Source organism: Natrix helvetica (assembly GCF_964273705.1).
Source record: "Natrix helvetica genome assembly, chromosome: 2".
In the NCBI taxonomy this organism is placed as follows: domain Eukaryota; kingdom Metazoa; phylum Chordata; class Lepidosauria; order Squamata; family Natricidae; genus Natrix; species Natrix helvetica.
Window position 1 is genome coordinate 9,172,454 of NC_138552.1, and position 27,014 is coordinate 9,199,467.

The window sequence follows — 27,014 nt, forward strand, 5'->3', positions numbered from 1 at the left end:
CAGATGTGGGAAGAGAGAAAAGTTTACGTACAGACATGTGCATTAGACGGCCATGATCTCAGTGACCAATGACCTCAACTGTTTATGAGAACCAGGTAGGACCAGGGAGATAAGTGAAGCCTCTACTCTGGCTGGGATGGACTTAAAGATTGACAATAGCATTAATTCAACATATGCTAGAAGTCATAATGTTCCAAGGGAGGTGCATGTTAAATTCCTCAGGAGGACCACAAGGGATGAGGTGCTTGGGACCCAAAGGGAGAGACCACTGAAATATAAAGATGAAGAAATTACCATTCTTAAGCAGATTCCGAAAAAGATAAGAGAGAGGAGGAGGAAGTATTCCTCCTTATCAAAGAAATTATACAATAAAGGAATTTGGTTTAGATGGTTATTGCCAGAGGGAATGTTGATCTTCTGGGAGGGAAATAGTATTAGAATTAATACAGTGCAGGAGGCTGAAGCCTTCATTAAAAAGCATTTCCCCCTCCTAGAGGATGAACATAGCGAAGGTAGTGAAAAGGATAGCAAGGTGCAAGACAAGAAGGAAGGGGGGGCTGTGGCTCCCTCGGGGGACAGGGAGGAAGGAGCAATATCGAAAAGGCTCAGGTCACAAAAATAAAAGTATTTGAAATAATAGTAATTGTTGATATTCTAGAAAGTGACAAAAGAAAAATGATTGAACACATGGTTGACAATATAGAATAAGACTCTGTTTTCTGCTTATCCTTTATATTTTGTTTTTAAAATTGTAAAAAAACTGTGAGATTTGGATTTCCATCACTAGTGTGGGAGCTGCCAAAATTTTCTATGTATCCCCTTACCTTTTCCCATAAATGTTTAAAAACCAATAAAAAAAAATTAAAAAAAAGATTGACAAGAGTAATAAGAGAGAATGTACCAATAAGATGCTGTTGCTACCCCTGCTTTGCTTTGCTTGTTAAAACTGTATAAAAGCCAAATAAACTCTGCGTAAGGCAGACAGACATTTTGGACTCCACTGCTTGATGGATTTCTCTTTTTTCTTCGTGAAGCTTATTAAATACACAAAACTGTAGAAGTGCTAATGAATGGATGGTGCCCACCAAACCAAAATATACACATCAAATTCATCTATGCATTGGATAAAGATTGACAAGTTGTATAAGGGCCAGTAACAATAGAAGAGGTACACTGTGGTACAGTTCTGATGTATAGTTAAAAGAATGCCTGAAATGTATGTCATTAACAAAGCAATTCCAGAAAACTCAACCGGATACCCTGAAGTCAGCTCTCTCAGAAAAGTAAGACAATCTCGAAACTTTTACCACTATTTAGCACATGGGCAAATGTAAACAGGATCTGACCCAGGTACCCATGTTCCACACATTTTTAAATATTCATCTATATCAGAAAAAATAATAATTCAGAATATACCCCTATACAAATGCACATTTTTTTATAAAAGTTTTTTTTTAAATTTTCAAAACAAGCACAACACATCCTTCTTTGCATACTGTAGAAAGTGTATCAGTTGGTTACAAAAAGGCTTTCGTGCATCTCTTCCACAGTCAACAAACATAATTCATATTAACTCAAGTATTTTAACTCAGATATTTATACATGAAATTTAGTGACAATAGATATAGTTAAATAAATAATTGATAATGATAATATTGTATACAATGTGTAGTGTTATGATAAGTAATAACTGGATATGAATATTGAATGGTACCCATGAAAGGAAGATTATATGTAAAGGCTAATAAAAAAAGAATTAAGTTAGATTCAGTTAAGTCTTGATTATTAGGGGGGAAATGATATGATACAGGATATAGTCAAATAAAGGAGGGATAATGATAACAACGTATATATATATATGTATGAGTACAACATAAGGAAATGGGATGTAAGTTGTAAACACTGATTTGGAAAGAAGGATTAGAAAACTTTGTTATTAAATATTATGGATGTTTAGCTAGAATAGGACATAAGGATTTAGTGTTATTGGAGGATTTTAGAAATAGTAAATGAAATGCCAGTATGTGGTTATGTATTAAATCTTGGTATATTTTATGATGAAGGATGTTTAAACAATTATAGTCAAATGAAAATGGAGGTATGATGATGGTAACATGTATAAATATCTGAGTTAAAACAAATGCACTTATTTGTTTATGAATATGCAAACCTGGTTTGCAAAAACCTGGAATCCCGCTATAAGTGGTTTTTGACTTACAACCATTCGTTTAGTGACCAAAGTTACAATCGCACTGTAAAAAGTGACTTATGACCCTTTTTCCCATGACAAGCAAAGTTAAGGAGGAAGCCAGATTCACTTAACAAACGTGTTGCTAACATAGCAACTGCATGAGTCACTTAACAGCTTTGGCAAGAAAGGTTGTAAAATGGGGCAAAACTCACTGAGCAAATGTCTCGCTTAGTTAGCAATGGAAATTCTGGGCTCAGTTGTGGTGGTAAGTCAAGGACTACCTGGATTCCACTTTCTACAGGTGTAGAGGACTTTGAAGGATTAAGGTTGGATCCCTCTTGTCTCTATATCAGGAGTGTCCAATCTTGGCGACTTTACGATTTGTGGAACTTCAACTCCCAGAATTCCCCAGCCAGCTATGGGGAATTCTGGGAGTTGAAGTCCACAATTCTTAAAGTGGCCAAGGTTGAACACCTCAGGTCTACATGGAAAGAACGTGCCACATGAACAAGTTATGATGTCTTCCCGCATCCTCTCAAGGGTCTGTTGCAGGACTGGCACCCTTCTAGGGCTGTGCCCCAATTTCTGTACCTGCTGCCTGTGCCAGCTCCACTCCTCAGAGCTCCGCCATCCATGAAATTGGAGCTGTTAGTCCAGTTCGCCCGCTCCTCATCACTCTGCCAGCTAAACTGCGGCTCACTAGCAAAGAAACAAGGCAGTTGGTATCTCACATCATTATCTCCATCCTTCTTAGCATTGGCTAGATACAGGTAGTCCTCAACTTACAACAGTTGATTTACTGACTGTTCAAAGTGACAACAGCACTGAAAAAAGTGACTTATGACCATTTTTCACACTTATGGCCTTTGCAGCATCCCCATGGTCACCTGATCAAAATTAAGATGCTTGGCAACTAGCTCTATCATATCTCCATTTACCATCATCTTTGCCTTTTGTTTGTAATATATTGTCTTAATCATGTTAATAAATCTCCCACCGACATCCATAGGTTTTAGTTATAATAGCATAAAGTGCCAATTTACATTATCAAATGCTTTCTGCGCATCTAAGAAAAACAATGTCATTTGTCTTCCAGGATGTGCTTCATAATACTCCAATTGTTCTCATATTGACAAGCAAAGTCAATGGAGAAGCCTGATTCACTGTGTTACTAACTTACCCATGGCAGCGATTCATTAAACAACTATGGTCATAAAATGGAGCAAAACTCACTTAACTTTCTCGCTTAGCAACAAAAAAAATTGTGTTCCACTGTTGTCATAAGTTGAGGACTACCTGTAGTCAACACAAAATATTTCCCAAGACAGGGGAAAACTCAATCCTGCTCGGATGGTTGGTGGACTTCACTCAACCATATTCAATCAACATTAATCAGGGGAATATATAAAGGGCAGGACTTTCCCCCATTTCTAGTGCATTTAGAATAACTGGGTGACAAATTGTTAAAAGACAGTGATGGCATGGCCACAGCTCACTGTCACTCATGGATATTATGGTCTGGATTTGAAAATCAAGAGAGTAAAGGCATAATCTCACCTGAGTCAGGTGGGCTGCCACTAGCCAATCAGTTGTCTGTCTCTGTCTCTGTCTCTCTCTCTCCCGTTTCCCTGAAAATAAGACCTCCCTGGATAATAAGCCCAATCGGGCTTTTGAACACATGCACTAAAATAAGCCCTCCCCTGAAAATTAGCCCTCCCTGAAAATATTGCAACAGAGCAGCAGCCATGAGGTGACCACTCTCGCCACCTCCTGCACCTCAAAAATAATAAGACCTCTCCGAAATAAGGCTAAGCGCTTATTTCAGGGGTCAAAAGAAAATAAGACCCTGTCTTATTTTCAGGGAAACATGGTATCTAACTATCTGTGTGTGCTGCAGCTGCCAAAAAAGCCAACACAGTTCCAGGCTGCATCAACAGAGGGATAGAATCAAGATCACGTGAAGTGTTAATACCACTTTATAATGCCTTGGTAAGGCCACACTTGGAATACTGCATTCAGTTCTGGTCGCCACGATGTAAAAAAGATGTGGAGACTCTAGAAAGAGTGCAGAGAAGAGCAACAAAGAGGATTAGGGGACTGGAGGCTGAAACATATGAAGAACGGTTGCAGGAACTGAGTATGTCTAGCTTAAGAGAAAGAAGGACTAGGGGAGACATGATAGCAGTGTTCCAATATCTCAGGGGTTGCCACAAAGAAGAGGGAGTCAAACTATTCTCCAAGGCACCTGAGGGTAGAACAAGAAGCAATGGGTGGAAGCTAATCAAGGAGAGAAGCAACTTAGAAGTGAGGAGAAACTTCCTGACAGTTAGAACAATTAATCAGTGGAACAGAAGTTGCCTCCAGAAGTTGTGAATGCCCCAACACTGGAAGTCTTTAAGAAGATGTTGGATAGCCATCTGTCTGAAACGGTATAGGGTTTCCTGCCTAGGCAGGGGGTTGGACTAGAAGACCTCCAAGGTCCCTTCCAACTCTACTATTGTATTATTGTATTATTGTATCTATCTAATCTCTTTCTATCTACTTACCTACCTCTCTATCCCTCCATTTGTCTCTCTTCTATCTATCTATCTATCTATCTATCTATCTATCTATCATCTATCTATCTAATCTCTCTATTTCTATCTACTTACCTATATATCACCATTTCTCTCTCTTCTATATCTATCTATCTATCTATCTATCTATCTATCTATCTATCTATCTATCTATCTATCTAATCTCCCTCTTTCTATCTACTTACCTACCTATCTCTCTCCTATCTCTGTCCTATCTCTCTCCTACCCACCTACCTACCTATCTACCTCTATCTATCTATCATCTATCTATCTATCTATCTATCTATCTATCTATCTATCTATCTATCTATCATCTACAGTATCTATCTATCTATCTATCTATCTATCTATCTATCTATCATCTATCTATCTATCTATCTATCTATCTATCTATCTAATCTATCTATCTATCTGTATCTCTAGAACATGGATACAAGCAATAGGGATATATGAGAAAATCACATAATAATATAATACATATAACATGGAGATGTATTGTCATCTTTGTAAAGTATAAACCAATCAGTGCATAGTTTTCTTCTGAGTTTTGCAAAATGTTATCCTAGAGGCGCTCATTTTATGCCAACCTGGAAGGAAGTCATCATCTTTTCTTAGGCGCAAATGATGCTTCTCACCCATAGGACATCAGGGCGGCAGAAGCCAACGGCATTTGTTCTTGGCAACGCAACAGTGCTGCAAAACTGCATCTGTGCCCTCTAGTTCTGCCAGCCCTTTCCCTTGGGGTGGCTGTCAACTCTTTTCCACTAGCAATTAGAAGCAGTTTGTGCATAAAACAGGGATGTTTCGTTTCGGGCTCAGAACAAACAGCCCACCTGAAACTTTCTACCCAAAGATTTCAGGGTGCAGATTGTTCTATCTCAAATACAGATAGTCCTCGACTTATAACAGGTCGTTAAGTGATCGTTTGAATAATAATAATAATAAATATTTATTTCTTAGCCGCACCCTCTCCCGAAGGACTCGGGGCGGCGTACAACAAAACATAGGAAATAAATATATCGACATACATATAACAAAACATATACCAAGACATATACACGACATATACAAGGAGGAGGTGAAGTGATAGATAAAAACAAGTAAAAACACAATGTTTAAAAACCCCTAAATAAATTGAATGCAATTAAAATAAAATAAAATGAAGTTAGAATGGCTCTGAAAAAAAGTGACTCGTGACCGTTTTTCACATTTAGTTAGCCATGGTGGCGCAGTGGTTAGAGTGCAGTACTGCCGGCGACTTCTGCTGACTGCCGGCTGCTTGCAATTTGGCAGTTCGAATCTCACCAGGCTCAAGGTTGACACAGCCTTCCATCCTTCCGAGGTGGGTAAAATGAGGACCCAAAATTGTTGAGAGCAAGAGGCTGACTCTGCAAACTGCTTAGAGAGGGCTGTAAAAGCACTGTGAAGCGGTATAGAAGCACATGTATTATGACCGTTGCAACGTCCCCATGGTCATGTGATCGAAATTAAGATACGCTTGACACCTGACTCATATTTATGATGGTTGCAGTGTCCTGGGGTCATGTGATCCCCTTTTGAGACTGTCTGACGAGCAAAATCAATGGGGAAGCCAGATTCACTTAACAACCGTGTTACCTATTTAACAACGGCAGCAATTCACTTCCACTGTGGCACAAAAGCTTGTAAAATGGGGCAAAACTCACTTAACAAATGTCTCGTTTAGCAACAGGAATATTGAGCTCAGCTGCGGTCATAATTTGAGGATTACCTATATTTTCTTTTACCCCAAAATCAAAACTTAAAGGAGATGCAAGTTCATTGCAGTCCGTCTCAAGGCTGGTGCAAAATGTATAGGTAGTCCTTGCTTAACAACTAGTTGCTTGGGGATTGTTCAAAGTTACGACGGACCTCCCCCGAGCTACTTATGACCCAATTTCAAAATTTCAATGACTGCACACATGACCTGCAGGCTTGGCAACCGATGCATGCTTATGGCTGCTTATTGTGTCCCACAATCATGCAATCACAATTTTTGGCCAGTTTCTGACATTTATTTCCAATTTTCAGCAAAAAAACATCCATGGATTTTTTAAAAAACGAGTTCGCTTAATGACTGCAGTATTCGCTTAACAACTGAATCATTCGCTTAATGACCATGGTGTATGCTTAATGGCCACCCGAATAAAGGTTGTGAAATCACATGATGATCTTTCAGTAACTGCCACAATTTATGACCATAATTCTGGGCTCAGATATAGTTGTTAGTTGAGGACTGCATCAGTGGTACTGCATGAATATCAGTCCATTTCAAGCCCATGGTTTTCAATGATTGGAGCATTTTAAGTGCTGCCACTCAAAAGAAGTTTTATTTCTTACACAACCATGTTTTTAGCCTGTAGCGTTTCCTATGAGCCTATATGTTCTGTCCCGTGATTCCAATGAATATGCAGACACCGGCTTGGCTGTCTGCCACGACTAATTACATAGATAAAGCCACCCCTTGGCTAGGAGCCTAGAAAGCCATCTTCAAGAAACCAAGATTAAACTTACGGAATGCTTTCTCAACGGCTAGTAAAATGGACTGTTGTTTCCTGCAAAGATTCCCCTCCCGTCGCTCCACCTATAAACTCTTTGGGAGGGGCCACAACCTTAACCAGCTGTCCTTACTTCCTTCTATGACATCTTCTCCACAGCTGTTCCTTTCTCCTATCAATTCTACGCATACGCACATCAGGGACAACCTCCCTCTGTTCCTCCTCACTGCTCCCTGACTCAGATGCCAACAGGTGGCCAACAGGCCTCTCTAGTTCCTGCTCTGACTCCAAACACCCTCCAGAGTCTTCCTCATCCTCCAGAGCAGTCCCATAATGGTCTGAGCTGTCAGAGTCCACCAACAGCTCAGCCGGCCGCTGCTGGGTCACAACACTATATAAAAGCAGTTGCAAATCGTCAAATGGAGGTGGAGTAGAAATACAGCCGTCTCATAAAAATGCATGACTGCAAACATCATTCACCCAGTATCCATCCTTCTTTTTTTTTTGCTCAAAAATTAACAAAGCAAGGAAGAACTGCATATAAAAATAGATAGATAGATAGATAGATAGATAGATAGATAGAAAGAAAGAAAAAAGAAAGAAAGAAAGAAAGAAAGAAAGAAAGAAAGAAAGATAGAAAGAAAGAAAGAAAGAAAGAAAGAAAGAAGCTGGTCTGAGTTAGAAGACATGGTAGGTTTAAACTCTTACTTAATATTTTAGTTTTACCCTTGAAAACGTTACCCAAATGTTTCTGCAGGTTCCTTCTTACCTATATTTAATGGGTCCACATAGGTAGTGTGGGAAGCCACCCCCCCCTGCTGGAAGAATGAAATGTTTGGAGGAATATTGAAAAGGCAGGATAAAATATTTCCCCCTAAAATAGAAATAAAAAATCTTAAGGGAGACAGAAACTCAGAAGCCCAGTTCCCTGCCCCCAGCAGATATTTTGTGCCCATTAAGAAAGACTGGGCCAACCTATCCACAAAACAAAAGACTTTCAGCTCCAGGATGATGGGATTATCCTTCAGGACATAATAGGATTAACCCACTGCCATTTAGCAGAAGACAGAGAGTTCACTACATTGCACAATCTCCTTAAGGGTATTTCAGTCATTGCATCACCCCCAGCAAACTTAGACCAAACTTAGTTCAAACACCTATGATTTGTACTTTGCCCATAGAGCCAGTTATGACCCCTAGATAATCCCTACATGGCCCCATGGGAGTTTGACAACAGCCAATAGAATACATGCTCTTGTACAGGAACAGGAAGCTCAAGTGCAAAGCCCAAGAGAAGGTATAAAAACCTCCCCCTCTCAACTCCATGTGGTCAGTTGGACCAGAACCATCCATGTGGGTTTGCTCCATCATTAAACCCTCTTTCCAATCAGCCTCCAGCCTCCATTTTGTCTCCAGTCCCTTTCTCCCGGCTTGGAACTGAACCAGATGGATATTTCTTCCAACAATAGTCCTCAACTTATGACTGCAATTGAGCATGAAATTGGGCATGTAAGCTGTGCTGGTTGTTAAGTGGGTCATTATGTGATTTGAGGACCTTCTTTTTTTGCAGAGGTCATGAAGCCAGCGGTGCTCATACACAAAAGCAGTGGTCATTAAACGGCTCTCACAGATATTTAGCTGCACTGATTCTATTATTTAAGGTCTCAATCCAAATGAGATATTCTCCAAATAGTGTAACTCTTTCTTCGCTCAAAATTTTGATTTTTGGCTTCTTCATTTTGGCTTTAACAAAGATACGTAATCTGGTCATTGTTTCAGAAGAGATCCCATCCAGCTCTATTCTGATGGAGCAACTGATCGATATATCACTGTATCTGTTTATTTGAAGAATGGTCGAAGGAGCTGAGCACTATGGCTGCACTGGGTTGTCATATAATTTGTTTGGTTTTGTTTTAGCATGTTTTATGAACCTGGTCTAAACCAAATTAAAAAGATTCATTGTGCAGCTGAATATATGAGATAGCTAGATAGCTAGGCAAGCAAGCAGGCAGACAATTGATAGACGGGTAGATGGATGGATGGATGGATGGATGGATGGATGGATGGATGGATGGATAATTGATAGATGAATGGATAGATGGATGATGAATGAGTAGATAGTTGATAGATGGATGGGTTATAGATGATGGGTGGATGGATAATAGATGGATGGATGGATGGATAGAGACAGACAGACAGACAGACAGACAGACAGACAGACAGACAGACAGACACAGACAAATTTCAAGCTCTCCTTTAGCCATGCAAGTTCTGTGAGTGTTTCTGAGATAATCCCTCCCTCCCTCTCCAGCCTCATATTTTATGGTGTAGTGGTGAGGGTTCTGGACTCAGAGCAGGAGGGACGAAGTTGGGGGGCGTGGCCAGGGTGCGGTGTGGCCAGCTTGACGTCATTTGTGCTGACCAATTAACAGGCGCCCTGACAGGGATTTTTAACCTCTCCCTGCAACAGGCTAGAGTCCCATCATGCTTGAAAGCAGCCACAATTACCCCAGTTCCGAAGAAAGCAGCCATAAAAAGCTTGAATGACTATAGACCCATTGCACTGACGTCTATAGTGATGAAGTGCTTTGAGAGACTGGTCCTACAGCACCTCATGTCCTGTCTTACACGAAATTTTGATCAACACCAGTTTGCTTATAGAAGCAACAGGTCTACAGCGGATGCCATCACCACTGCTCTACATATTGCCCTGAGCCACCTTGAGAAATCTGGGAATTGTGTCAGAATGCTTTTTATAGACTATAGCTCGGCCTTCAACACCATCTCACCAGGCATTCTCATTGAAAAGTTGACTGACCTGAATTTCCCTCCCCTCATTTGTGAATGGATTAAAGCCTTCCTGACAGATCGTCCACAAACAGTAAGGGTTGGGTCCTTTACATCTTCCACGCTGAAGCTCAGCACAGGCTCCCCTCAGGGCTGTCTGCTCAGCCCATACCTGTAATCGCTGTATACATATGACTACATATTCTCTGATCCATCCAACATCATAATAAAGTTTGCAGACGACACATAACTGGAGGGGACGAATCAGCATACAGGGAAGAAGTCCAGAAGGTATCCGCATGGTGCTCAAGAAACAACTTACATCTAAATACTAGTAAGACAAAGGAGATGGTGCTAGATTTCCGGAAGCACCGAGAGGAACCTGCCCCACTGTATATCGAAGGGGGCTGTGTGGAGAGCGTTTCCTCTTTTAAATTCTTGGGACTGCTTACTAGTCAAGATCTCACCTGGAAAAACAACACGTCTCTGGTGATTGGAAAGGCCCAACAGAGACTTCATTTCCTTAGAGTCCTGTGAAAAAATCAGGTGGAACAACGGCTGATGACCTCTTTCTATCGCTCCACCATAGAAAGTGTCCTCACACATTGCGTTACAGTATGGTATGCTGGTTTAACAGCTGCGGACAGGAAGGCCCTACATACAGTGATCAATTCGACACAAGAAACCATTGGTTGCCCTCTGACACCACTGGATGACATCGCCAGGTCTCGCTGTTTCAGCAGAATAAGGAAGATACTCAGAGATGATTCACACCCTGGTCAGTGTCTCTTCGCGCTTCTATCATCAGGCAGAAGACATCGAAGTATAGCCAGCCGAACAAAGAGGATTAAAGATAGTTTCTATCCTTGGGCTGTCAGACTTTTAAATACAACCACAATCATTCCATGCGCACGCTAGTTTTTTTTTCTTTTTCTTTCTTTTTTTGTTTCTGCAATAATTTTGCACCAGTGAGGTTAAAACCAATTTTGTTGTATTTAAGTACAATGACAAGATTATACTTATATTTGTTGAGGCTCAATTTTAGACCGTGACGGCCTTCTGCAGCCCTCAGCCAGCGAAAACGGAACGTGCAGCTCCACCCCACCCCGCCAAGCTCCATTTTCGCTGGTAGAGGACTGCAGGAGGCCGTCGCAGCTGAAAATGGAGCCTGGGTGGGCCTTGGGCAGATTCCCTGAGCTCCGTTTTTCCTGGCAGAGGCACCACAGGCTGGTCCTTTGCTGTTTCCAGAGCAGCCCCCGTGGGCCAGATCTATGCACCCTGTGGGCCGGATTCGGCCCCCGGGCCTTGAGTTTGACACCCCCTGCTATATACCTTACCTTCTGCTCCTGAACAAAAGCAACATACCAAGCGAACCTATAGATAAATAAGGCGGCCATTTTTAGGACGCTAAATTAGATAGCCAGCAGCTGAGAGGAAAGTGACTGCCAACATTGAAACTTAATTCGAAGTAAAATAAAGCAAACTTAAGATGGAGTTGATGGAATCAAAGCAAGAAATTTAGAATCGATACGATGTTGAAGGTGTCACAAATCTTTTATGAACTACTAAAGCTGAATATTTTTTTAAAGTGATAAAAACCCGCCTTCTTTTCCTCTCCGGCTTTAAAAGTAAGATGAAAAAAGGGATACTTTTTTCCAGTTCAGTTTTACTGAAAGATTATCTTCTACCTGAACGGTCCTCCCTCCAACCTTTTTTTATAGCCAGCTTTTTTCACATTTCCTAAGCATTTGCATACGCGACATCTGCCTTTTGACATGGGACCCTTTCACGGGAATAGCCAATGTTTTGACAGAAGCTGGCAGAAGACTTGAAGTTATTTTTAGGACGTTTTCTTCTCATTGTGTCTGTGTTTGCATTTGCTCGTTCCTCAGTAAGAAATCTTGGAAGAGTTGAGGGGTCATTTTCCCCTGAAAAAAAGACCAATCACGGAGGTGGAAATGATCATATTAATACAATACAATACAATAGCAGAGTTGGAAGGGACCTTGGAGGTCTTCTAATCCAACCCCCTGCCTAGGCTGGAAACCCTATACCATTTCAGACAGATGGCTATCCAACATCTTCTTAAAGACTTCCAGTGTTGGGGCATTCACAACTTCTGGAGGCAAGCTGTTCCATTGATTAATTGTTCTCACTGTCAAGAAGTTTCTCCTCAGTTCTAAGTTGCTTCTCTCCTTGATTAGTTTCCACCCTTTGCTTCTTGTTCTACCCTCAGGTGCCTTGGAAAATAGTTTGACTCCCTCTTCTTTGTGGCAACCCCTGTTATCAGTGGTGGATTCCTACCGGTTCGGACTGGTTCGTCCGAACCAGTAGTAACTTGGCGGCCTAGGTCACTGGAACCGGCAGTGACATAGGCTGCCACGCCCCTGAACTGGCTCTCCTGGTGGCGCCTTTTTTTTTCTTCTGCGCATGCACAGAGCAATTTTAGTACTGCACATGCACACACTGCGCGCATCACGTGCCCGTGTGCAGCCCTGAGCGATCCGTCAGTAGTCTCTGCCGGAAACCACCCCGAGCGGTTTATGTACCAGGCAGAGGTGGGTTGCTCCCGGTTCAGCCCAGATCGGGCGAACTGGTAGTGGCGGTGGCGGGAGGCTCCGCCCACCTGCTCGGACGCTTCTGCACATGTGCAGAAGCGTCACGCGTGCAAGCAAACCTGGAATAAAAAATATAGAAACCCACAATTGGTACCAGGTGAAGAAAACAGATGGAAAATTTGTGCTTGTAACTCTCAGCCTAGGCCTCTGCAAGGGATATTATGCGCACCACGACCTCGTGTTATAAATAATGGGAATTGTGATGCTTGGATCATTTGGTTGATGCTGCCATAACATGACTTTGTCATGGCTTAGAACAGTGGTTCTCAACCTGTGAGTCGGGACCCCTTTGGGGGGTCGAACGATCTTTTCACAGGGGTCGCCTAAGACCATCGGAAAACACATATTTTCGATGGTCTTAGGAACCGAGACACCAATTTTATGGTTGCGGGTCACCACAACATGAGGAACTGTATTAAAGGGTCGCGGCATTGGGAAGGTTGAGAACCACTGGCTTAGAAGAACAAAGAATAACAAAGTTGGGAGCAGGGTGGATTTGATTTAAATCAAGTCGACTTAAATCTAGGCTGCATCAACAGAGGGATAGAATCAAGATCACGTGAAGTGTTAATACCACTTTATAATGCCTTGGTGAGGCCACACTTGGAATACTGCATTCAGTTCTGGTCGCCACGATGTAAAAAAGATGTGGAGACTCTAGAAAGAGTGCAGAGAAGAGCAACAAAGATGATTAGGGGACTGGAGACTAAAACATGTGAAGAACGGTTGCAGGAACTGGGTATGGTTAGCTTAAGAGAAAGAAGGACTAGGGGAGACATGATAGCAGTGTTCCAATATCTCAGGGGCTGCCACAAAGAAGAGGGAGTCAAACTATTCTCCAAAGCACCTGAGGGTAGAACAAGAAGCAATGGGTGGAAACTAATCAAGGAGAGAAGCAACTTAGAACTGAGGAGAAATTTCCTGACAGTGAGAACAATTAATCAGTGGAACAGCTTGCCTCCAGAAGTTGTGAATGCCCCAACACTGGAAGTCTTTAAGAAGATGTTGGATAGCTATTTGTCTGAAACGGTATAGGGTTTCCTGCCTAGGCAGGGGGTTGGACTAGAAGACCTCCAAGGTCCCTTCCAACTCTACTATTGTATTGTATTGTATAATTGAAATCCCTAGTAAAAAGGCTTGATTTAAATCAACTCGATTCAAATCATAATTTTTAAAGAGCAACTGTCATTTCCGTCCCGCACCGGCTTCTCCTCTGGCCCTCTGTTGACTCAACAATAGTCCCAATGTTGAAGAACACGCAGCCTCATGCTACATGACTAAGTTCCATTTCATGCTGAATAAACTAGATTATTAATGTATCTTAAATAGAAAACTATCTTTAGATAGATTTGTGCTACAAAAGCATTTTATTAAAATACATTTGAGAAACATCAAAAAAAAAATCCGATTTAAAATTTAAAAATCTGATTCTTTTTTTAAAAAATCATGGATTTTTATCCACGCTGATTTATGGGCCATTTGCAGAATTCTCCCGTTATGTGACTGTGATTTTGGGTGAGTTTGGTTTTTTTTTGCCAGTTTCCAGTATTGACTTCCAGTTTCTGGCAAAAAATGCCCATTGTGGAAAACATGTTTGCTTAATAGTCATGGTGTTTGCGTCACAACTGCTGCAAATAAAGGTCATAAAATTGATCACAGTGATGTGGTGACCCACTTAATGACCAACCTGACTTATGACTGTAATGCCAGGCTCAGTTTTGGTGATTTCCCCCCTTTTCTTCAGCTAATGCTAAGAAAAAGTATTGGTCTATAGCAGTGTTTCTCAACCTTGGCAACTTTAAGTCCTGTGGACTTCAACTTCCAGAATCCCCCAGCCAGCACAGCTGGCTGGGGAATTCTGGGAGTTGAAGTCCACAGGACTTAAAGTCATCAAGGTTGAGAAACACTGGTCTATAGGGATTCTCAGTCCTCCAGGTCACAGTTGTTCCAAAGGTGCTTTTTTAAAAAGCAATTAGAGCTTTGTTTTTTTCCCTGAAGACGTCTTGCTTTTCATCTAAGAAGCTTCTTCAGTTCTGAACTGAACTGAAGAACTGAAGAAGCTTCTTGGATCAGAAGCAAATTTTCAAAGGGAATAAAGCCAAAAAATGCCAAAAAATCCAACACAGTTCTAGGCTGCATCAACATAGGGGTAGAATCAAGATCACGTGAAGTGTTAATACCACTTTATAATGCCTTGGTAAGGCCACACTTGGAATACTGCATTCAGTTCTGGTCGCCACGATGTAAAAAAGATGTGGAAACTCTAGAAAGAGTGCAGAGAAGAGCAACGAAGAGGATTAGGGGACTGGAGGCTGAAACATATGAAGAACGGTTGCAAGAACTGGGTATGTCTAGTTGAATGAAAAGAAGGACTAGGGGAGACATGATAGCAGTCTTTCAATATCTCAGGGGTTGCCACAAAGAAGAGGGAGTCAAACTATTCTCCAAGGCACCTGAGGACAGAACAAGAAGCAATGGGTGGAAACTAATCAAGGAGAGAAGCAACTTAGAACTGAGGAGAAATTTCCTGACAGTGAGAACAATTAATCAGTGGGACAGAAGTTGCCTCCAGAAGCTGTGAATGCCCCAACACTGGAAGTCTTTAAGAAGATGTTGGATAGCTATTTGCCTGAAACGGTATAGGGTTTCCTGCCTAGGCAGGGGGTTGGACTAGAAGACCTCCAAGGTCCCTTCCAACTCTGTCATTCTATTCTACTCTATTCTAAATAATAATAATAATAATAATAATAATAATAATAATAATAATAATAATAATAATAATAATAATAATAATAATAATAATAATAATAATAAATTTGAATTTATTAGCCGCTCCCTTTCCAGACAGGACTCGGGGCGGCGTACAATGGAGCATATAAAACATAAAACATATGTACAAACACATAAACATACATATATACAAAGACTTACATGCACGGAGGAGGCAACAAATTACATCACATTTAGACAGTTAAAAATCACCATTAAAATACCCCAATTGTAAAAAACACAATTTAAAGTTAAAAAATTTAAAAGGACAGTCAGGAGGAGTAAGAAAAATTACGGTTGAGCCAGGCCAGATAATTGAAAGAGGTGGGTCTTCAGCTGTACACGGAAGGAGCGGAGATCGGAAGTAATCCTGATGTCACGGGGGAGGTCATTCCACAGGGCTGGGCCCATCACAGAGAAGGCTCTGTTCCTGGGTGTCGCCCCCCGACACTGTTTAGCGGACGGCACCCGGAGAAGTCCCTCTCTGTGTGAGCGAATTGGTCGTAGGGATGTATGGGGCAGGATGCGATCCTGCATGTAACTAGGTCCTGTGCCATGAAGCGCTTTAAAGATCATAATCAAAACCTTGAAACGCACTCGGTAGACCACAGGAAGCCAGTGCAGCTCGCGCAGGAGAGGTGTTACAGGGGAGTATCTAGTCCTCCCCATAATCACCCGCGCGGCCGCGTTCTGGACCAACTGTAGTCTCCGAGTGCATCTCAAGGGAAGCCCCATGTAGAGAGCATTGCAGTAGTCCAGGCGAGACGTCACTAGTGCATGGGTGACTGTGCGTAGGGCATCCCAGTCCAATAAGGGGCGCAATTGGCGCATCAGGCGAACCTGATGGAACGCCCCCCTTGCCACGGCTGTTACATGGTCATCCATGGACAGCCGGGCATCTAGGAGGACGCCCAAATTGCGCACCTGTTCCATGGGGGCTAGTTGCACGCCCCCGATGGCCAGAGATGGAAGCAACTGGTTGAACCGGGAAGCCGGAAGCCACAGCCACTCCATCTTGGAAGGGTTGAGTTTTAGTCGGTTGCCATCCATCCAGACCCGTACGGCCTCCAAACACCGGGACATCATTTCAACGGCCTCATTGGGGTGGTTCGGGGTGGAAATGTATAGCTGAGTATCATCAGCATACAGATGATATCCCACCCCAAAACCACGGATGATCTCGCCCAGCGGTTTCATGTATGTGTTGAACAGGAGAGGCGAGAGCACCGATCCCTGTGGCACTCCACATGTGAGTGGCCTCCGGGTCGATCTCTGCTCCCCTGCCAACACACGTTGCGTCCGGTCAGAGAGGTAGGAGCCAAACCACCGTAACACGGTGCCCCTGACTCCCAGCCCCTCTAGCCGGTGCAACAGGATACCAACAAAGTACAGTTGCCTTTTGAAAACCCTTCAGCTCCAGGATGATGGGATTAAGACATGGTCCTCAGGACATGATAAGATTAGCCCTCTATCCATCATGCAACTGATCTCACCACATGGCACCTGGGAAGATTACATCACCCAGCAAGGCTCAACCAAGCCTGGGACTCAGGACAGCCTACAGAGTTGTCCCTGCATGGTCCCATGGGAGTGACAACCAATCAGAATTACAAGCTCAAATTCAAAAGCCCCGGGAGGATATAATACCAGGGCACTCTCAGCATCTCTGCCCTTTTCTTCACCCAACATCCTCAAAGCATGTGGTCCTGTCCGCCATTAAAAACCATCTTTCCAAACAGCCACCATGTTTCCAGTGTCTCTCTCCCCACTTGGAACAGAATCCAGGAGGACATTTCTCCCAGCAGGACAAAAAAACTATTGGTGACAATGCCCAGGCGCCAATTTCTGCAAGCATTGCATTACTATTCTTTCTCTTCTCCAAAACTATTTGAGCTCTCCACCATCCCCAACTATAAAGCCAACTGAGAATTTAAAAATAAATAAATGACGTATGTTAAAAAAAGAAAGGAAACTCCTTTAGCAGGAGAATAAACCTTCTGAGAAAGTGCAAGGCAGAGTGTACTGTTATGGATCAATTTCTGCAAACCACACCAAGGATTCTTCTATTTTGAAGTGTGACCTCAAGGTTAGAACGAGACAATTAAAATTACACACACAGCTTTGGGGCAACGGGAATATTGTGCTGACGCCTTTGGCAGCTTTAGTGCTTACTTTGCTTTTATTTTGTGAAATCGAAGGTGGGGTGAACGAAGCTACACAAAGCTCCAGTGGATCCAGAAGAAAATGTTCCTGTCATTAACAAGCTTCTAAGTTAGCTGCAGTGCTGATCTTCGGGAATTCTAGAATAGGAATGCTCTCCGTGTCAAATAAGAGCATAGCCAGAGTTGGAAGGGACTTTAGAGGTCTTCCAGTCCAACCCAATGCTCAAACAAAGAACTCTATAGTTTTCTGCTTTACAAATGGTTCCAGACAAATGGTTGTCCAATCTCTTCTTAAAAGCCTCCACTATTGGGGCAATCACAACTTCTGGAGGCAAGTTGTTCCACTGGTTAATTGTTCTCACTGTCAATAAATTTATCCTTAGTTCTAGGTTGCTTCTCTCCTTGATTAGTTTCCATCCATTGCTGCTTGTTCTGCCTTCTGGTGCTTTGGCAAGTAAGTTGACCCCCCAATGCAATGGAAAAAAAACTTGCCTCCAGAAGTTGTGAATGCTCCAACACTGGACTTTTTAAAGAAGATGTTGGGTATCCATTTGTCTGAAGTGGTGTAGGGCTTCCTGCCTAAGCAGGGGGTTGGATTAGAAGACCTTCAAGGCCCCTTCCAACTCTGTTTATTCTATTCTAATGCTACTGTGGAGGGAGGGTGAACCTGGGAACATCTGCACAAACTTTAGTCTGACATCACTGATCAAGGGTGTGTGATCTGTTTTTACCACCCTTTTCATGTCATTAAAATCTGCAGAGGAATGAAGGAACGTGAACTAATGCATGTGGGAACAGAAATAGAAAAGAGCAGAGGTCATCCAATGGAAGCAATGGGGACACTTTTGTAAATGTGCAGTTGTATGGAATGAGAAGCTCTTTTAAAACCTATCAGTCTTAAAATAGACTGGAGAAGCACTTGATTAGGCCTCCTGCCAAGCAGAGGGTTGGACTAGAAGACCTCCAAGGTTCTTTCCAGCCCTATGAATCTATATTATATAATATAGAATCTCTATATTCTATATTATATCTCTATATTATATAACACAGATTCATAGGGCTGGGAAGAACCTTGGAGGTCTTCTAGTCCAACCCTCTGCTTGGCAGGAGACCTAACCAAGTGCTTCTCCAGTCTATTTTTGAAAATCTTCAGTGATGAAACACCCACAGCTCCCGGAGGAAAGCTATTCCACTGATTGATTGTTCTAAACTTCTAGGTCGGATCTCTCTTTAAAAAGCTCCTATCCATTATTTTATTTTATTTATCTTATACTATGTTATTATTACTTTATTATTTTACTTTATTTTATTTCATTGCATCATCACTTTATTTTGTTTTATTCTTTTGTTCTATCATTTAACCTCCAGACCCCTCATCATCTTTGTTGCCCTTCTTTGCACACTTTCTAAGGCAGGGGTGTCAAACTGGATTTCTTCGAGGGTCAGATCAGCATTGTAGTTCTCCTCTGCAGGCCGGCGGGCCGGTGGGGGGGGGGGAGGAGACGGGATGGACGCCTCGTGCAGCACCCTGTCAGTCAAAGATGTGGCCTCCACGCAGCCTGCTTTTGGCTGACAGAGGGCTACAAGAGGCCATGGAGGGCAAAAATGAGACGCGGGTGGGCACATACGTCCCCCCCACCCACGCCCTGTACTGGCTGGCAGAGACACCGTGGGTCAGTCCTTTGATATTTCCAGGTTGGTCCTGCAGGTCAGATTTAAACATCCTGAGTTTGACGCCCCCTGTTCAAGGGTCTCAGTATCTTTGCTATATCATGATGACCATACATTGGTGACTCAGGTGTATTTAAAAAGGTTGGTATCCATGGACATTTATTATTATTGTCATAGTCCTGCTTCTTTTGTACTGAATTTCAATTTACTCCCTTGGCTGCATCTGGAGACAGTTTGTTTTATAATTGCTGAAATTACAATTAAAGAGAAACCATTAAATGTCAGCCGTGCCTTTCAGCTGGATTGTCAGCTCCTGTGACGGCAATCTGATCAGAATGGAGGATCTGCGACGTGCATTAGCATTAGTGAAAGCACCAAGAGTGCTTCAATGGGAGCAAATCTGAAAGAACGCTCAGTGCCGCTATTTGAATCTATCACAATAGAGCTGGAAGGGACCTTGGAGCTCTTCTAGTCCAACCCCCTCATCCAGTCCATCCATTGTTTCTTGTCTTGCCTTCTGGTGCTTTGAAAAATAAACTGACCCCCTCTTTTTTGTGGCAAGACCCAGCTGCTTTAAAGGGCTACGCAAAGATGTGGGCTTATTTATTTTAGTTCTTTATTCATTTATTCATTACATTTATTTGCCAGCCATCTCACTATCCAGAATGATTCTGGGCAGCTTACAAAACAATAGAAATAGAAATAGAAAGATGAAAGAAAGAAAGAAAGAAAGAAAGAAAGAAAGGAAGGAAGGAAGGAAGGAAGGAAGGAAGGAAGGAAGGAAGGAAGGAAGGAAGATGATAGATAGATAGATAGATAGATAGATAGATAGATAGATAGATAGATAGATGATAGATTGATAGATAGATAGATGATAGATAGTATCCATCTCACTATCCAGAATGATTCTGGGCAGCTTACAAAACAATAGAAATAGAAATAGAGATAGAAAGATAGAAAGATAGAAAGATAGAAAGATAGAAAGATAGAAAGATAGATAGAAAGAAAGAAAGAAAGAAAGAAAGAAAGAAAGAAAGAAAGAAAGAAAGAAAGAAAGAAAGAAAGATAGTATCCATCTCACTATCCAGAATGATTCTGGGCAGCTTACAAAACAATAGAAATAGAGATAGAAAGATAGATAGATAGATAGATAGATAGATAGATGATTGATAGATAGATAGATAGATAGATAGATAGATAGATAGAAGAAAGAAAGAAAGAAAGAAAGAAAGAAAGAAAGAAAGAAAGAAAGATAGATGATAGATAGATAGATAGATAGATAGATAGATAGATAGATAGATAGATAGATAGTATCCATCTCACTATCCAGAATGATTCTGGGCACCTTACAAAACAATATAAATAGAGATAGAAAGAAAGAAAGAAAGAAAGAAAGAAAGAAAGAAAGAAAGAAAGAAAGAGAGAGAGAGAGAGAAAAAAAAAGAAGGATGGATGGATGGATGGATGGATGGATGGATAGATAGATAGATAGATAGATAGATAGATAGATAGATAGATAGATAGATAGATAGATAGATGATAGATGATAGATAGATAGATAGTATCCATCTCACTATCCAGAATGATTCGCTTACAAATCAATAGAAATAGAAATAGAAATAGAAAGAGAGAGAGAGAGAGAGAGAGAGAGAGAGAGAGAGAGAGAGAGAGGGAGAGAGAGAGAGTAAGTATCCATCTCACTATCCAGAATGATTCTGGGCAGCTTACAAAACAATAGAAATAGAAATAGATAGATATACTGTAAATGTAGAAAGTGTTGAAATTATGAGAATTAAATGGAGTAAAAACCTGCCTTTATTACTTTATAAGTAACTTCATAAATAACTCACAATCTCTTGATCATTGCAGCAAAGTCCCCCAACCAGCTTTCATGCCCAAGGCAGGATTAGAATTCACAGTCTCTTGATCATTGGCCCAATGTCACCCAGCTGGCTTTCCTGCCTAAGGTGGGATTAGAACTCAAGAGTCTCCTACTATATGTGTATGTACAGGGTATACATACATACATTGCACATTTCAAAGCATATTTTGAGCATCATAGGCACTGCTCTCATGATAGCTTAATTCATGCATTACTATAGAGGTGGCATTTCTAGAAGATTGTGAATCAAAAAAAGGTCCTGAATTTTTTTTTTTCTCTGAGAAAGAACATGATTTAAATTATCATCCTCAGATCAATATCCATCTACGGTTTCCAGAAGTATCATTTGATTTTTTTAAAAAATATCGCCTATTTAGTGTGATATGGGCCTTGTGTTCAAAGAAAATATGTGCTGGAGGAAAGTTGTTTTCACTGGAATGCTAGAAAGTTAGGCAAGAGACCACAAAATAATCAGCAATTCAATTTTATTTCAGCCTCTCAATTTTTAGAACAATCACCGGGGGGGGGGGAGGAATATTATAACCTCTTCAAAGCTCTCCGAAAGTAGGGAAAAAATCCCCATTTTGGAATATTCTTCATGGAATTTTTTCTAGCTGACATTTCTGCATATCCAAGTAAACTGGGAATGCAGAATTGGAAATGAATAAAGAAGAGAGTGGAGTACAAGAACAGTGTATCCACTAAGACAGGGGTGTCCAAACTTGGGAACTTTAAGACTTGTGGACTTCAACTCCCAGAATTCTGGGAGTTGAAGTCCACAAGTCTTAAAGTTCCCAAGTTTGGACACCCCTGCACTAAGTGGAATGCAAAGGGCACCCTTCAACCAAATAGGCAAGGTCAAATACCCATGCCAAATCTTATTTCATTTCATAACTGATTAAAATATGTTGCATAGGAAACTCCCTAAAGGTAAAGGTTCTCCTGGCACATATGTGCTAGTCGTTCCCGACTCTAGGGGGCGGTGCTCATCTCTGTTTCAAAGCCGAAGAGCCAGCGCTGTCTGAAGACATCTCCGTGGTCATGTGACTGGCAGGACTAAACGCTGAAGGCACACAAAATGCTGTTACCTTCCCACCAAAGGTGGTTCCCATTTTTCTACTTGCATTTTTTACGGGCTTTTGAACTGCTAGGTTGGCAGAAGCTGGGACAAGTAACGGGAGCTCACTCCCTTACTCAGCGCTAGGGATTCGAACCGCTGAATTGCCGACCTTTCTGATCGACAAGCTCAGCGTCTTAGCCACTGAGCCGCCACGTCCCTAGGAAACTCCCTATGGGTTTACAAATAGTGCTTTGTTTAGTGACCATTCCAAGTTACAACGGGACTGAAAGAAGTGACTAATGACTATTCACTATTGAATAGCATCTCCACCGTCACGAGAACAGGCTCCAGCTGTTCTTTTGCCCTAGTGATCTGCGACTCCGAAGGCAGCTGATAACTGTCAGACGGCCCTGGCCCCGTCTCTGCCTCCGACGCAGAGCCCTCATCAGAGCCTTCCCCAGACTCCAGGACTGGCCCACGTTCCTCCCCAACCTCCTCACTGTCTGTGTCTGCCACCAGCTCCGCTGGCCTCTGGTGGATCACAACACGTGTGGCTGTTAAGTCAATTTGTCTTCCTCCATCGACTTGCTGAGAAAATAACAAACGGGGATCACATGACCACAGGACAGTGCAGCTGCCAGTTGCCAAGCACTCGGATTTTGATCATGTGACCACAGGGATATTGCAACGGTCGTAAGTGTGAAAACTGGCCGTAAGTTGCTTTTTTCAGTGCTGCTGTGGCTTCTAATGGTTGCTAAGCAAATAGTTATGGAGACCACAGACTGCGGGAGAGAAGAAGGTACACATTCCCACCTACATTCATTAGCCCTCTAAAGTACTGTTTCTCAACTTTGGCAACTTGAAGATGTCTGGACTTCAACTCGCTGGCTGGGGAATTCTGGGAGTTGAAGTCCAGACATCTTCAAGTGGCCAAGGTTGAGAACGACTGCTCTGAAGCAAGGTTTTCCAACCTTGCAAACTTTAACATATGTGGACTTCTACTCCCAGAATTCTCCAGCCAACGTAGCTGCCTGGGGAATTCTGGGAGTTGAAATCCAACACGTCTTGAAATTGCCAAGGGAAACTCTGCTCTAAAGAACCTTCAATACAGGAAGAAGCCACTCCGCGCCTGAGAAAATATTCCTGAAATATTCTTCTTTTCTGAAGGATGTTCCAAAAACAAATTCTCTTAATCCAGGGGCGTCCAAACTTGGGAACTTTAAGACTTGTGGACTTCAACTCCCAGAATTCCCCAGCCAGCTGTGCTAGCTGGGGAATTCTGGGAGTTGAAGTCCACAAGTCTTAAAGTTCCCAAGTTTGGACACCTCTGTCTTAATCCAATGTAATGGGGTGTGTGTGTGTTTTTTCAACATTGCACTTGCCTAATTCAAAAAAGAAATAAAGAAAGAACGAGGGAGGGAGCGATTGGAAGGAAGGAAGGAGCGAGGGAGGGAGGGGAAGGGAAGGGAAGGAAGGAACGAAGGATAAAGGGAGGGGAAGGAAGGGAAGGGAAGGAGGGAGGGGAAGCAAGCAAGCAAGGAAGGAAGGAAGCAAGCAAGCAAGCAACGGCAATAGCACTTAGATATAAATATTGATATAGATATATAAATACTGCTTCACATTGCTTTATGGCAGAAAGGAAGGATGGAGGGAAGGAGGGAGGGAGGGAGGGGAGGGAGGAGGGAAGGGAAGGAGGGAAGGGAAGGAGGGAGGAAGAGGAAGGAGGGAGGGAGGGAGAGGAAGGAAGGAAGGAAGGAAGGAAGGAAGGAAGGAAGGAAGGAAGGAAGGAGCAAAACAGGGGTGAATAGTAAACCACTACTCTCTGTAGCTATCAAGAGCTAAGGTCAAGTGAAGGGAGATTTTATTTTTAGCACCCCAAATGCTTCTAAGTGACTCCTCTGCTAATGAGGAGGATGGCTTGTGTGTCTCCCCCAGACAAGAAGCCCAAAGGGATCCACTTTCTGCAAAGTCCGTCTTAATAATGAAATCCTGGACACATTTTATCTTCTCTGCCAAGTCCATAAATCAAGAGCTGGTCTCTTTTTGTGCCCCAATCAGGAACTCCTTTCAGTGCAGTTGGCAGAAACGCAGGTCCAACCCAAGCATCCCCCTGATGTGTCAATAGTATCTCTTTACACACAGCAATGTCACACAGCTACTCTGTTTTAAAAAAAGAAAGAAAGAGCCACTTGATCCCTTCTTATTCTAAATGGAAAGAGAGCCGCAGCTACAACTCAACCACATTTGAACACAACTGAACCGCAAACTGAACCAAGCACAAAAGCACTCACTCCGCAGAGTACTTGGAGTTAACAGCTTTCCTGGGCAGTTAACCTTCTTAAGCCCCCTAAACAAGCCAGCAAGAGTCTGGTGTCATCTTGGCAAAGGCGTAAGCTTCTTCCACAGACTCTTTCGCTCGATGTGACCCACTGTGGTCTTGTAAGGCACCACAAAAGCTCTGGGTAGTTTGCGTGCCTCAGTGCATTGTCCACAAGACTTTAGGGAGGAATCAAACAAATTTAAATAAAGCTCGGGCACTTCCACAACACCTTCACAAGGTATGTCTAACTTGATTACTGAATTAATATACTGCATACACTTACATACACATATAGTATGAGACTCTGAGTTCTAGTCCCACCTTAGGCAGGAAAGCCAGCTGGGTGACTTTGGGCCAATGATCAAGAGATTGTGAGTTACTTATAAAGTTACTTTATAAAGTAATAAAGGCAGGTTTTTACTCCATTTAATTCATGTCATTTAACTGTTTCTACATTTACACGCCCCCCCCCCAAAAAATTCTATTTTTATCGTTTTGTAAGCTGCCCAGAATCACTCTGGATAGTGAGATGGGTGGCAAATAAATGTAATGAATAAATGAATAAAGAATTAAAATAAATCAGCTGCCTTTTAAAGCAGCTGGGTCTTCCATTGGAATTGCCTTGTAGCTCACCCACTAAAGTAAATCCTAACGATTAGGACAATGGGAGAACCTAGACTTACACTGCACTGTTGAGGATTGAATTCTAGTAGAGGAAATTTTCAAAGAGATCCAGGAAAGCGCCCTTATAAAAACAAACACTGCTTTAAAAAAAAAAAACAAATATTAGTACACCTGGAATGCTGCATCCAGTTTTGGTCACCACGTTATAAAAAAGATGTTGAGACTTGGGGAAAAGTGCAAAGAAGAGCAACTGAGACGATCAAAGGCCTGGAGATAAAAACATACGAAGGACGGTTGCAGGATTTGGGTTTGGCTGGTGGAGAAAAGAAGGACCAGGTGGGGAAAGCAGTATTTTCTTGGCTCATGCCACATACTGATACCGTTTGATTGGGGGCTATCAATTGAAGTTGAATGATCATAGATGGGTTTTCTCCAGGACAACCTGGGTTTATGCTGAGAGAGGAACCAAACGGCTCCTCCATTCACACCACAAGAAGAACAAGCCAAGGTGACCACTAACCAAGCCCAAAGGGAAAAACGCATCCCAGCATCCCCGAGGCATCCTGGTCTAATCTAGGGAAAGAGGTTTGCTTCTCGTGCTGCGGCCAACCCTTCTTTCTCTGCAGGATTCGGGTTCCTGGGGGAAAGCCAGGCCACGATGGGTTAACCCGGGTTTAAGAGGTCGTGCGAACGCAATCACAAGGTTCTTCCTCTCCCCCCCCCTTTTTTTTTTTTTACCTCTTCAGATAGTTCCTCCCGTACAGGATTTGCTGCAGCAAAGTCACCACGGCGAAGGCGCAGATGAAAATGAAAAGCAAACTTCGGTTCCCTAGCAAATCCCGGTTGAAAGTCGGGTCCGTGTAGTAGCCCATCCCGGCGGCGGAAGGGCGAAGGCGAGGCTGAAATCCGTCCGGTCAATCCCGGCCCCCAAAGCCCATTTATTCGGGCACCGGGACAGCCAAGCGGCGGCCGGCGGCGGAACCGCTGGGGCGCCCTGGAGGAGCGCGCCCCCGCATCGCGCCAGAGAACGGGTCGGCGGAGTCCGGGATGGGCGCCTTCCCAGCGACCCCGCAAAGTTTCCCGGCCGCGGGGAAGAAGCGCGGGGCGGTCGCCGGCTCGGGAGAAGAACCCGGCAGGACGGGTCCTCCGCTCTCTTCCCTGCCGTCCCCGGCGCGTCCCCGAGGAAGGCGGCGCTGCTGCTGCTGCTGCTGCTTTTCCCCGGGAGAAGCCAAGCAGGCGCGAAGAGCCCCAAAGTGGCCGCCGGCGCCGAACCCTTCCCAGCCCGACGCCTTGCGTGGCCGGAGCGGCTGGCTTGACAAGGAAGGGCGGCTTGGGGGTGGATGGCGCGGAAAGCCGCAGTTGGCCGCGGCGACGCTCCGAGCCGCGTCCAAAGGCGGACGAGGGAGAGGGAGGGAGGGAGGGAGGGAGGCCGGGGGAGGGTCTCTCTTGGCTGGAGGGAAGCTGGGGGGAGAATGGCTCCTCCGTCTCCTGCCTCGGCGATGCCTCCCCCTCCTCCTCCCGCCTTGCGCCGGCTTCTCCTCTCCCCCTCCTCGCCTTCCCCACCCCGTCCAACCTCGGAGAAAGCGAGCAAGGTCGCCGCGCCTCCCCTTCAAGGACGCGGGAGCGCCGCGCTGCCTCGCCGAAGCTCTGAGGAAAAGCCGGCTGGACACGCGGCGCAGGCCGGAGACTTTCAAGGATGTTGTCGTTGTCGTCGTCGTCCCCACACACATACACCCCCAAAGCCCCTCTCCCCCCCACGTCTCCCTCAACGTTTGAGGTGTTTCACGGGTGGTCCTCGACTTACAAAGGCTCGTTTAGGGACCATTTGGTGAAGTGAC

General features: G+C 43.3%; 1 protein-coding gene across 4 annotated transcripts in view; it reads right to left on the bottom strand.

The window, feature by feature from the left end:
• The window catches only part of ST8SIA5 (ST8 alpha-N-acetyl-neuraminide alpha-2,8-sialyltransferase 5), a 57,193-nt gene extending 30,605 nt beyond the window's left edge, over nucleotides 1–26,588 (bottom strand). For 2 of the 4 annotated variants that reach the window (XM_081942562.1, XM_081942563.1), the window contains exons 1-2: nucleotides 25,915–26,588; nucleotides 2,783–2,890 (exon numbers count right to left, since the gene is read on the bottom strand). In XM_081942562.1, coding sequence (XP_081798688.1) covers nucleotides 2,783–2,890; nucleotides 25,915–26,048 — 242 coding nt within the window. In that variant the 5' untranslated portion in view covers nucleotides 26,049–26,588. The remainder of the gene's footprint in view (nucleotides 1–2,782; nucleotides 2,891–25,914) is intronic. The other 2 variants (XM_081942564.1, XM_081942565.1) reach the window with 1 other exon arrangement.
• Nucleotides 26,589–27,014: the final 426 nt, after the last annotated feature.